The sequence below is a fragment of the Chanos chanos genome, chromosome 4 (assembly GCF_902362185.1).
Source record: "Chanos chanos chromosome 4, fChaCha1.1, whole genome shotgun sequence".
Taxonomy (NCBI): Eukaryota; Metazoa; Chordata; class Actinopteri; order Gonorynchiformes; family Chanidae; genus Chanos; species Chanos chanos.
Genome location: NC_044498.1, coordinates 117,501 through 130,532, shown reverse-complemented (window position 1 = coordinate 130,532; position 13,032 = coordinate 117,501). Strand labels below are relative to the sequence as shown.

General features: G+C 43.4%; 2 protein-coding genes across 3 annotated transcripts in view; one reads left to right on the top strand and one right to left on the bottom strand.

The window, feature by feature from the left end:
• Positions 1-13,032, bottom strand: part of ralgps2 (Ral GEF with PH domain and SH3 binding motif 2) — a 90,310-nt gene that overhangs the window by 32,665 nt on the left and 44,613 nt on the right. The gene's annotated exons all lie outside the window — the stretch shown is intronic.
• Positions 7,845-13,032, top strand: part of angptl1a (angiopoietin-like 1a) — an 8,366-nt gene continuing 3,178 nt past the window's right edge. Inside the window, exons 1-2 of the mRNA XM_030772971.1 lie at positions 7,845-8,601; positions 11,475-11,668. Coding sequence (XP_030628831.1) covers positions 7,845-8,601; positions 11,475-11,668 — 951 coding nt within the window. The remainder of the gene's footprint in view (positions 8,602-11,474; positions 11,669-13,032) is intronic.

The window sequence follows — 13,032 nt, the reverse complement described above, 5'->3', positions numbered from 1 at the left end:
ATTGTAGTGCCGTAGATCTTGCATTAACCTAAAAAGTTCTATGAAGCGGCAGAGAACATGTCATATAAGAGTGATTGCTTCCTCCGCTGTGGGTCCTCCTCCTTCTCCACCCTCACTGATTTCTTTCCGCTCATCTTTCTTTTTCCAATCCTCGTTCACCATTTTCCCCTCTCTAATCTCGCTCTCTCCTTCTCTGAGCCCCTCCTCTTTGCTCTCTCCCCCTCCCTCTGTCTCTGACATGATGAATGTGTTTGGTGGGTGCGTCGGGCCATTTGGACGCGTCTTTGGAAAGTCTGACAGCCAGATGTGGGAAGCTCTGACTATTTTTTTTTTTTTTTTTTTTTTTAATTTTAAAGGCTGGGAAAGACATTCACTATGAAAAAACTACATAAATTTCCTCCAAATCTCCCTCTATCCTGACTGGTTGTGTCCCATAATATTTCAGGTGTGTTTGTGACATGGATCATGCCTGCAGGGAAGGGAGCTGAGGTGAAACTGACTGTAATGAATAAGTCTGGTCTGTGGAGGACCCCACGGCCCTGATTAGCATAAGCCGCTTAGATAATGAGTGAGTGAGTCTGGTCTGTGGAGGAAATCCTCAATACAGCCAATTACATCAGTTCATTTGCTGCTTTGGTCTGACCTGCTGTATGGCATGATTGGCAGCTCTGTCTGTAAGCCTGACAGAAGTGCTAACCCATCTTCCACCTTAAGCTCGAGCATCTGCCATGACCACTGTCCCTTTCAGTGAGTTGCTGGAGTGGAGGGTGGAGCTGGGATGTTATTAGTCTGTAGCCTAACGTAGCTGTTATAAGGTCTGAAATATGTTAAAACTGTTGTCTCAGTTACTGGATTTGGTCATTCCAGTGTGTGAGTATGTGTGTGTGAGTTATTTGAAATGGTGAGCTATAGTTGTCAGAGAAAAGGTTTTAAAGTCTTGCCTTTCTTCTACTCCTCGGCTTCTGTATTCTCTCTCTCTGATCTGCCTTCACTGACACAAACATTTATTCAGTACACAGTTTATAAGTATTCATTTCCCTACAAAAGCACTTGGATTTCTATTTTTCTGACCCGTGTCTTTTACTAGGCAACTTGTTTCAAACACATACTCCATCTATTATTCTCTGAGCCTACTTAGTTAATCAAAAAATTTGTCTGATTTTTTTCATTCAATCCGATAAAAATCAGACACCAAAAGCACATACCACTACCAGTTAAAATAAAAGCAAATTTCAAATTAAAAAGGTTAAAAAGAATGCACAACCAGACCCACTCAATTTCCACTTCAGAGAAAATCATAATTACATCATGTAAAACTGCATCCAAAACCAGCACGCCCCCTGTGGGACTGGCTGCTGGAACAGTGCTTGGCAGGTACTCTGTGGGTGGGCGGGGCTTACTGCACCCTGCCAAAGTGCCAACAGGACTGGGGCACGATCAGCCAAAGCCTGCATGGCAGAGCCTAATTCAGCTGGGGGATGTTAGCACATGTACCTCTGCAAACAGCATCATCTAATGATGCGCTTAAGTCATCTGGACTTGTTTTCAAAAACTGGTCATGAATTTGGGTATTGGTAGTTTCAGCAAAAGCATAACTGACTGAATCTGCAGTCAAGTGTCTTGAGGATTATTATTAACACTGTAAAACTAACCTCAAAATCAACACTAGGGTTTGGCTCCGTTTTAAGTTGTTATTATCCTCTTGAGCCTGATTTTAAGTCACAAACCATGGAAACCACAAGAACTTGGTTTCTGATAGTTACAAGAAAACTGAAAGATATTCCACTGCTGCCCAGCAAAATCCTCTCTAGGAACGTCATCCAAAGTGGACCCAAGAACTCCAACATCCTGGATCATGGATTTTTCTAAGAGTTGCATAATTTATGTACAGCCAATAAAGCAATCACCACCACAATCCAAAAGCCAAAGATAGCCTTACGACACATGTGACACAAGGCACTGCAACATACTGTGTGCTTCCCTGGACCACTCTGTTTGATTAACATCTGATTAACATCTAAATCCTAAAGTGACTACTACATCAGAGCAACAGTGCACACAGTGAGCATTCAGACCCAGGATATCCATTAGAGAACAGTGCATAGAGAAGGTATATGGGTATATCTGGGAGAAGAGGTCCCATAGTTTTTTCACTTTGTAAAGCTGAGTTACAGAGTAGACAGAAAGGAGTAATCTTACTTTCTTCTTATCTCTTCCAAAGCCTGACTTCAGCTTTTGACCTGTTTTCTTTTGGCTCACCAGATGCACATCTGCTCTGGACGGTCCAGCATACACTGGAACCACTAATATGCCTGAACAACTCATTTTTAAAACGGTTGTGAAAGTTTGCATGCTAAGACCCAGCTGTTATGGTGCCCATTAGGTACAGTGTGATTGCCGACGATGTGGCCGGCGACAGGCCCCGGCACGGCTGTGGGGAGAGGATGTACTGCCTCCCCAGTGGGGATTCAACCAGGCATCACCCTAAAAAGGATTCCTCACCTTCTTTTCCCTTTTCAGTTCACCTCCAACCATTTTCACCCTCCAATCCTGCTTTCTTTACCTTATTTATTTGTTCATTCATATCCAGGAAATGTCTTCTCCTTCACCATTTCTCTTTTCATTCTCCTTTTCTTCCTCTCCTCTCTTCAGAGACGTTTTTTCGGATCTGTTCTGTATTTAGTTGCGTGTTTGCCTACAGCTCTCAACTGTCTTAAGTCTGAGTAACAACGAAGGCACTTGACAAATTCCCAGACAGAAATAAACAGCAACCTATGACTAACAGACTTCTTCACTCCACAGAGAGACACAGCAAGAGCACAAGTGAACAGCTGAAAACAATGTGTGGGGAAAAAAAAAGAAAAGTAGAAGAAAAGACAAAGATTGTGTGATGAAGGACAGAGGTGTCGTCTGCATGTCCTCTCTCTCTTTCACTTATTCTCAGGGATTTCTGTGTGTGTGTGTGTGTGTGTGTGTGTGTGTGTCTGACCTTTAAGAAAGCCTGGAATGCTTTTCATCTGGTGGCAAAAAAGCTTATGCTCTCAATTCACCGACCCATTACACAGGTTATAAGAATCATGGAAGGAGAGACAGAGAGAAAGAGGCAGAGAGAGAGAGGTGTGACATCAGAGAGAGAGATGTCAGAGAGAGAGAAACAGCGAGTGAGGCTGTCTGCACATCGTTTAGATATAGCTAAAGTCCATTATATGCCAAATGTTAAAGTCATTATAAGGAATGAGATGGATTCCTGTTAAATCCTTATATCAGTCTATTATTCGGAGCAGCTCTGTACAATAAAGTTCATGGAAAATCCACAGGCAAAGTCTTCCTATAGTTCCTCTCACTAACATAGTGCTTAATTTTCTTAGTTTACATGAATAAAATACGGAATCTGCCTGTCCTGTGGAAGACAGGCTCTGCCGAGGTCATGCAGAAGGTTGTTTCCTGAGCAGACAGTAAGAGAGCAAGTCAATACTCACCTCTGTGGCACAGTTTGAAACAGACATACATAGAGGTCCTACTTGGAGAAAGGCAAAACAAAAGGCAACAACTCTGCTATACCACAGACAGGAGTATAGCTAGATGCAGGAGTGATAAGGAGATGAGGCAAATGAATAAGTAAAAGGGGAAAAGCACATAATAGAGAGAGGGGAAGAAAAGGTGTATTTTACACTTTACTCTGTGATATTACCACACAGTTCCTCTCAGTGATGGTGACACTACCCTGTTCCTTTCCCTCCATGAACACTACAGTGACCTGTCCCAGCTCTGTGTGTTTTACTGAACACTACAGTGACCTGTCCCAGCTCTGCGTGTTTCACTGAACACTACAGTGACCTGTCCCAGCTCTGTGTGTTTCACTGAACACTACAGTGACCTGTCCCAGCTCTGCGTGTTTCACTGAAGTATGTGCCTGGGATCTGACCCTCCATCTCAAACTAAACCAGAACAAGACAGAACAACTATTCCTTCAATGCAAAGACTGTCCACTCCAGCATCTCTGGCCACTGGTCAACAACGTGAATGCATCTCTTTCTGAAACAGCCAGGTGCCTTGGAGTGACACTGGACAATCAAATGTCTCATACCTCACTCACCCAGTCCTATTGACACAAACTCTACAACACTGACGGAAGAATTAGTTGAGGCCATATTCTCACTACATGTGCCTGGCTCTCACTCCTCCAGAACTCCACAGTTCTTACCTCCTGGTCCAAAATGGAATAATCTCCCCATAGATGTGACCACTGTGGACGACCCCTTCACAACATCTAGTCAAGTCAAGAACACTCTCAAGGAGGTGGCGCATCACTGTCAAAGTCTACAATCAAGAGACGCCTTCATGAATGTAAATACAGAGGGTTTACCTCAAGGTGCAAACCACTGGTAACACTCAAGAACAGAAAGGCCAGATTAGCCTTTTTCACAAAACATCTAAAAAAAGCCTGGTCAGTTCTGGAACAAGATTCTTTGGACGGATGAAACCAAGATTAAATTGTACCAGAATGATGGGAGGAGAGGAGTATGGAGAAAGAAAGGAACAGCCCATGATCTGAAGCACATTGTCTGTTAAACGTGGCGGAGGCAGTGTTATGGCATGAGCGTGTATGGCTGCCAGTGGAACTGGGTCAGTGGTGTTTATTGATGATGTGACTGCTGAGAGAAGTAGCAGGATGAACTCTGAAGTGTACAGGGTTATCCCTAACCATAACCCTAACCCTACTATCCACTCAGATTCAGCCAAATGCTGCAAAACTGCTAAGATGGCGCTTCACAGTACAGATGCATAATGACCCAAAACATACTATGAAGGCAACACAACAGCTTTTCAAGGCAAAGAAATGGAATATGCTTCAATGACCTGACCTCAACCCTCTTAAGCATGCCTTACACTTACTGAACACTTACTTACTGAAGACCAAACTGAGGGCAGAGAGACCCACAAACAAGCAGCAACTGAAGGCAGCTACAGTAAAGGCCTCGCAAAGCATCTCAGGGGAAGAAACTCAGCATTTAGTGATGTCCATCTCAAGGGAAGAAAATCAACATTTAGTGATGTCCATCTCAAGGGAAGAAACTCAGCATTTAGTGATGTCCATCTCAGGGGAGGAAACTCAGCATTTAGTGATGTCCATCTCAGGGGAGGAAACTCAGCATTTAGTGATGTCCATCTCAGGGGAGGAAACTCAGCATTTAGTGATGTCCATCTCAGGGGAGGAAACTCAGCATTTAGTGATGTCCATCTCAGGGGAGGAAACTCAACATTTAGTGATGTCCATCTCAGGGGAGGAAACTCAGCATTTAGTGATGTCCATCTCAGGGGAGGAAACTCAGCATTTAGTGATGTCCATCTCAGGGGAGGAAACTCAGCATTTAGTGATGTCCATCTCAGGGGAGGAAACTCAGCATTTAGTGATGTCCATCTCAGGGGAGGAAACTCAACATTTAGTGATGTCCATCTCAGGGGAGGAAACTCAGCATTTAGTGATGTCCATCTCAGGGGAGGAAACTCAACATTTAGTGATGTCCATCTCAGGGGAGGAAACTCAGCATTTAGTGATGTCCATCTCAGGGGAGGAAACTCAGCATTTAGTGATGTCCATCTCAGGGGAGGAAACTCAGCATTTAGTGATGTCCATCTCAGGGGAGGAAACTCAGCATTTAGTGATGTCCATCTCAGGGGAGGAAACTCAACATTTAGTGATGTCCATCTCAGGGGAGGAAACTCAACATTTAGTGATGTCCATCTCAGGGGAGGAAACTCAGCATTTAGTGATGTCCATCTCAGGGGAGGAAACTCAGCATTTAGTGATGTCCATCTCAGGGGAGGAAACTCAGCATTTAGTGATGTCCATGGGTTCCAGACCTCAGCCAGTCATCGACTGCGAAGGATTTTCATCCAGTTATTCAAAATAATCCTTATATTTATAGTTATGTTAGTTTATCCAATTACTTTTGAGCCTCTGAAAATGGATGGACTATGTGTAAAAATGGATGCAATTCCTTAACAGTTAATGTAATACTTTTGTTAAACCCCTAGAATTAAAGCTGAAAGTCTTCATTTCAATCACATCTTGATTGCTCTGTTTCAAGTCCACTGTGGTGGTGTACAGAGGCAAAATAACAAAAATCGTGTCACTGTCCAAGTACTTCTGGACCCAACTGTATCTGCGAGACCACAGGTGTGTTTCTTTTCCTGATGAGAAGCAGGTGCTGGGGCCAAAGGTCAGAGGAAAGTCAAATCAATGATCCAGCACAGAATTGGGCCAATCAACCCCTCTGCCAAAGTCAGACAACAGCAGTTTGAAGATATAATCCTAACCTTAACCCTAACCCTAATCTTACCCCTAATCCTAACCCTAACCCTATATAAAAACAGTCAGCGCAGTCTCAGTGCATTCTAAATATGGGGTGATGGTTTAATAGATGATGTAAAGGAACACTGAGTATGTCCTTTTTAAATAACTCAGCAGTGCAGAGAGGAGGTTTAAGGGGGGCAGACGTGCCATCTTTCAGAGCTGAGAGTGTCCAGCCAATTGGGTGACTCAAATCAGCACAGGCAGGAAGAGACACACACAACTACAGACATGCTATTATAACAGACACGCTATTACAATAGACATGCTATTATAACAGACGCCCTATTACAATAGACATGCTATTATAACAGACACGCTATTACAATAGACATGCTATTATAACAGACACGCTATTACAATAGACATGCTATTATAACAGACACGCTATTACAATAGACATGCTATTATAACAGACACGCTATTACAATAGACATGCTATTATAACAGACACCCTATTACAATAGACATGCTATTATAACAGACACGCTATTACAATAGACATGCTATTATAACAGACACGCTATTACAATAGACATGCTATTATAACAGACACGCTATTACAATAGACATGCTATTATAACAGACATGCTATTATAACAGACATGCTATTATAACAGACACGCTATTACAATAGACATGCTATTATAACAGACACGCTATTACAATAGACATGCTACTATAACAGACACGTTATTACAATAGACATGCTATTATAACAGACACGCTATTACAATAGACATGCTACTATAACAGACACGTTATTACAATAGACATGCTATTATAACAGACACGCTATTACAATAGACATGCTATTATAACAGACATGCTATTATAATAGACATGCTATTATAACAGACATGCTATTATAATAGACATGCTACTATAATAGACATAGTATTACAATATACAAGCTACTATAACAGACATAGTGAACTTGTGATGGACACTCAAACCACCACGAATTGGATCTTCCTCCATTACCCAACATGGAATATGACAGAGAGAAATCTGTTCAAAGGCTTCTCTCTGTCCATGAGCACTGTTGATATCTAAAACTGTAAAATGGGACATCAAGAACTTCACTCAGTTTACCTGCTGTCATGCATTTCAGGAGGCCCTCTGAAGCCAACAGGCTGCAGCATGAAGGATATCCATTAAGCACTTGTATGTAGGTTCCATCAAACAGACAAATGAAGGAGTTGTAGTCTAACAGAAGATCTAATAGACTAGAACTCCTTAAGAACTCTCCAGGTCTAATTCTCTCCAGGTCTGTTAATGTAACAATAGAGTGAGTTAAGTTTTGAGAAGGGTGTTATACACTATAGATGAAACAAACTGACATGTGGATCTCATCTTATTTCAGGGATATATTCCATACGTCTGCACCACAGGAAGACAGCGTGATAAGTGAAGACGACAAAATAACGAGAAGAGGACATCAGCAGCAGAATCAGCCATGCAGTTTGTAATGTGGGGTTTACGTTTCATGCTTTGCCTTTGCTTCTGGAGTGGAAGCCTCTCGAAACCAGAGAAGGCCCTGTTGTCACGACAACACAGGGCAACAAGCGATGACCCAAAAAAGTGTGCCTACACCTTCCTGGTGCCTCAACAGAAGATCACAGGGCCCATCTGTGCATCGGCTACAGGACCTGAGCCTGACAAGGACCGTGTGACGCGCATGGACATCGCAGACGTGAGGGAGGTTCTGTCCAAGCAGCGGCGGGAGATCGAGACCCTGCAGTTGGTGGTGGATGTGGACGGGAACATGGTGAATGAGATGAAGCTTCTACGCAAGGAGTCTCGCAACATGAACTCCCGCGTCACACAGCTCTACATGCAGCTGTTGCATGAGATCATTCGGAAGAGGGACAATTCTCTGGAGCTGGTGCAGCTGGAAAACCGAGTCCTCAATGTCACCTCTGAGATGCTGCGACTCGCCTCTCGCTATAAGGAGCTGGAGCTGCGCTTCTCGGCACTGGCCGCTGTGGTGAACAACCAGTCGGTGTTGATCACGGCACTGGAGGAACAGTGCATGCGTGGCTACGGCCGCCGCGACCTGCCAGCTGTGCCCCCACTGGTCCAAGTGGTACCTGAAAACATTCCAGTGAATAACAACCGGTTCACCAACGAGATCCAGCGTGACCACAACCGCGCCTTCCCACGAGGCTCACGCATGGACACCTCTCCCACTGCAAACCCACTGGGCAACCCCCCACCACCAGAGGGCACCCTCACATCTGATGGTAAGTGTCAGATTGACAGTGAGGGCTAATGTGCTCAGAAAAGAAAAGCAAAGTAGAAAGAGAGAGATGGGGAGGATTCAAATGAAAGACAGTAACAGACATATGGCAGATGCTGGTTAAAGATACTGTGACATCAAAAATGGCACACTGACCAATATGATCAATACATATATGTGACGCCACGTCCACTGATGAAGCCGTTAGAGTAACACGCTGCAGAAATTAGATACACTGAAGGACGAGAACATCTCTAGGCCAGAGCACTGTTGAGAACACAGGGAGGAAAGTCAGTGGCAATGGCTAAAACTCAAGTATAGGCTGCTTATCTTCATAATGCTCCAAACAGACCCTCAAAAATGACAAAACCTGGATCACCTCACATTCCTGCACGCGCACGCACACACACACACACACACACACACACACACACACACACACACACACACACACACACACACTTGAAAGAAAAAAATGAATAAAATATGCAAAGATACAGTCAAGTGACATTGTTAATGAATCTATTTTAAAGCAATAGGCCTCTACTCCAGAATCAGATGGGGAAAGCCAACCAAACAAGAGGGGTAGTAAGAGAACTGCATGTATGTATTTGTGAGTCTTTATTACTGACACAGACAACAGTAACAGCAAGGCACTTTTGTATAAAACTTTGATTACTGTTCTTCTAAACTTTAAAACTTTAGCCAAAATTCTGTGTTTAATGATCTTGAGTTCAGCCACACCGTCATGAGAATCTCACCTCTGAAGGGCATCAGACTGATGTTTCACACAGTCAGTTTCCACATGCACTGTACTCCACTCTACTACTGTAACACTCAGACATCTCTACTACTGTAACACTCACACATCTCTACTACTGTAACACTCACACATCTCTACTACTGCAACACTCACACATCTCTACTACTGTAACATTCACACATCTCTACTACTGCAACACTCACACATCTCTACTACTGTAACACTCACACATCTCTACTACAGTAACACTCACACATCTCTACTACTGTAACATTCACACATCTCTACTACTGCAACACTCACACATCTCTACTACTGTAACACTCACACATCTCTACTACAGTAACACTCACACATCTCTACTACTGTAACATTCACACATCTCTACTACTGTAACATTCACACATCTCTACTACTGCAACACTCACACATCTCTACTACTGCAACACTCACACATCTCTACTCTACTACTGTAACACTCACGCATCTGTACTACTGTAACACTCACACATCTCTACTACTGTAACACTCACACATCTCTACTACTGTAACACTCACACATCTCTACTACTGCAACACTCACACATCTCTACTACTGCAACACTCACACATCTCTACTACTGTAACACTCACACATCTCTACTCTACTACTGTAACACTCACACATCTCTACTCTACTACTGTAACACTCACACATATCTACTCTACTACTGTAACACTCAGACATCTCTACTACTGTAACACTCACACATCTCTACTACTGTAACACTCACACATCTCTACTCTACTACTGTAACACTCAGACATTTCAACTATTACACATTCTCAGAAAAAATAAGGATGGAATTGCTTTCATCCCAAGCCCTGCAGGAAATAACCTATCCATGTCACGAGAGGCCACAGCATTTTTCCTGCAGGTAGGAACAGCATTTCTGAACTAAGAGGCTTCTATTATCTTCTGTATGTAGGAGTGGAGCTTTGGAGCCTGAACCTACAATAAATGAACCATCACCAAATTCCTGTTCTCAGTGACCTGGGTTCTAACAGGCTCAGGCCCAGAGCCCAATTTGCCCAGGAAACCTAACAATAATCTCTCAAATGGCTCGGTTCTGGGCCCAGAACAGCTACACTATGCAACTCTAGTCTTGCGTTACAAACCACTGACAACTACCATTTCATAACGTGGTTGTCCCAGAACATACATCACTACCAGCACAGCAGGTGAATCCCTAAAGCAGCCACATGCTTTTCTTAAACAGTTTTTCAATCAGTAGCGCTGTTGCGGCACAAAAATAATAAATAACATTATTGTGGGATGGTAGAGGTTTAAGTGCATGAGAAAAACAAAGGCTTCAGAGAGAGAGAGAGAGAGAGAGAAGCTCTCAGGTCTTTATTCTGTACTCAGCTGAAAATATCATCTCCAACACTTCTCACTACACCAGCGAAAAGGATTTGAGTCTGATGGCTCAAAACACGTCTCTCACTTTTGCAACACTGGACCCTGAGCTCCAGGGCCTGCTTAACGCAAGAGGATCTGCAAGTTAAGCCCTACAGGAGTCCGTCCTGTTCTACACTCCAATGTCCAGGCCAACACCAAAGGCCAAGAGTCACAGGCAGGAACAGGACTTTTTCTGCCCAGTCTCCGGCTCACTCTCTCGTCCCAGTCACAAAATCAAACCACTCCCTAACCCTGACTCTAATCCTAACCCTGATCTCACACTATAACATTTTTCCCTGCAATGAAAATTCAACTGGCACACAAGAATGTCAGCAGGGCTGTGGAGTTGCTACACAAAACCTTCGCCTCCAACTCTGACTCCTCAATTTATGGTAGCTCCAACTCTGACTCCTCAATTTATGGTACCTCCAACTCTGACTCCTCAATTTATGGTACCTCCAACTCTGACTCCTCAATTTATGGTACCTCCAACTCTGACTCCTCAATTTATGGTACCACCGACTCTGACTCTGACCCCGACTCCAGTAACCAAATATTGCTTCCAACTCTGACTCCATAGCCCTGAATGTCAGTGTTAGGGTTAGGGTTAAGGTCATTCCTATATCTTTTCTCTGTTTTCTTTTCCTCTTCCCCTCTCTCTGTCCCATCTGGTTAGGTCCCTTCCGTGACTGTTTCCAGGTACGGCAGGCAGGCCACAGCACCAGTGGGATGTACCTGCTGAAACCTGAGGGCACAGACAAACTGATTCAGGCTTGGTGTGAGCACGGACTTGACAACGGAGGGTGGACGGTGTTCCAGAGGAGGAAGGATGGCTCTGTCAATTTCTTCAGGAACTGGGAAAACTACAAGGTCAGCAACCAGTATAGTCTTTCTCTTACATCTGTAGATTTCAGTCAAGACCTATGACCACTTCATTCATACATCTGTAGCTCTATTTTAGTCAAAACCTACAGATGTGGCAGAATACATTGGTACCCTCGCATTTCATTAAAATAATGCAGCATTCGCCCTGAAAAGTGTTGAAATATTTTATCATCCATACATGCCTGTATTTGGTTTGCCTTATAACAAAACAAAAAAGTTTTGAGAATAACTGAATTCTTGCTTATTCTACAAAGACATTCTAAAATAGCTTGGACAAAATGATTGGTACCCTTTAGACGTTGTAAGAAATAACTGCACTGTAGTGACACTTTAAGCAGACTATCCTGTTTTAATTAGTATCACAGGTGTTTTCAATCTCATAATCATTCATGCAGCCAATTTAAAAGGGGAAAATTACTCACTCTGCTGTTTTATGCCACTGTGTCTATCACACTGAACATGGAAAACAGAAGGAAAAGCAGAGAGTGGTCTGAGGAGATGAGAGGAAAGGTAATGGCCAAGCACGGTCAACATACAGGTTATAAGACCATCTCCAAAGAGCCTGATCTTCCTGTGACCACTGCTGCCAATATTAAGTAATGGCCAAGCACGGTCAACATACAGGTTATAAGACCATCTCCAAAGAGCCTGATCTTCCTGTGACCACTGCTGCCAATATTAAGTAATGGCCAAGCACGGTCAACATACAGGTTATAAGACCATCTCCAAAGAGCCTGATCTTCCTGTGACCACTGCTGCCAATATTAAGTAATGGCCAAGCACGGTCAACATACAGGTTATAAGACCATCTCCAAAGAGCCTGATCTTCCTGTGACCACTGCTGCCAATATTAAGTAATGGCCAAGCACAGTCAACATACAGGTTATAAGACCATCTCTAAAGAGCCTGATCTTCCTGTGACCACTGCTGCCAATATTAAGTAATGGCCAAGCACGGTCAACATACAGGTTATAAGACCATCTCTAAAGAGCCTGATCTTCCTGTGACCACTGCTGCCAATATTAAGTAATGGCCAAGCACGGTCAACATACAGGTTATAAGACCATCTCTAAAGAGCCCGATCTTCCTGTGACCACTGCTGCCAATATTAAGTAATGGCCAAGCACAGTCAACATACAGGTTATAAGACCATCTCCAAAGAGCCTGATCTTCCTGTGACCACTGCTGCCAATATTAAGTAATGGCCAAGCACAGTCAACATACAGGTTATAAGACCATCTCTAAAGAGCCTGATCTTCCTGTGACCACTGCTGCCAATATTAAGTAATGGCCAAGCACGGTCAACATACAGGTTATAAGACCATCTCTAAAGAGCCTGATCTTCCTGT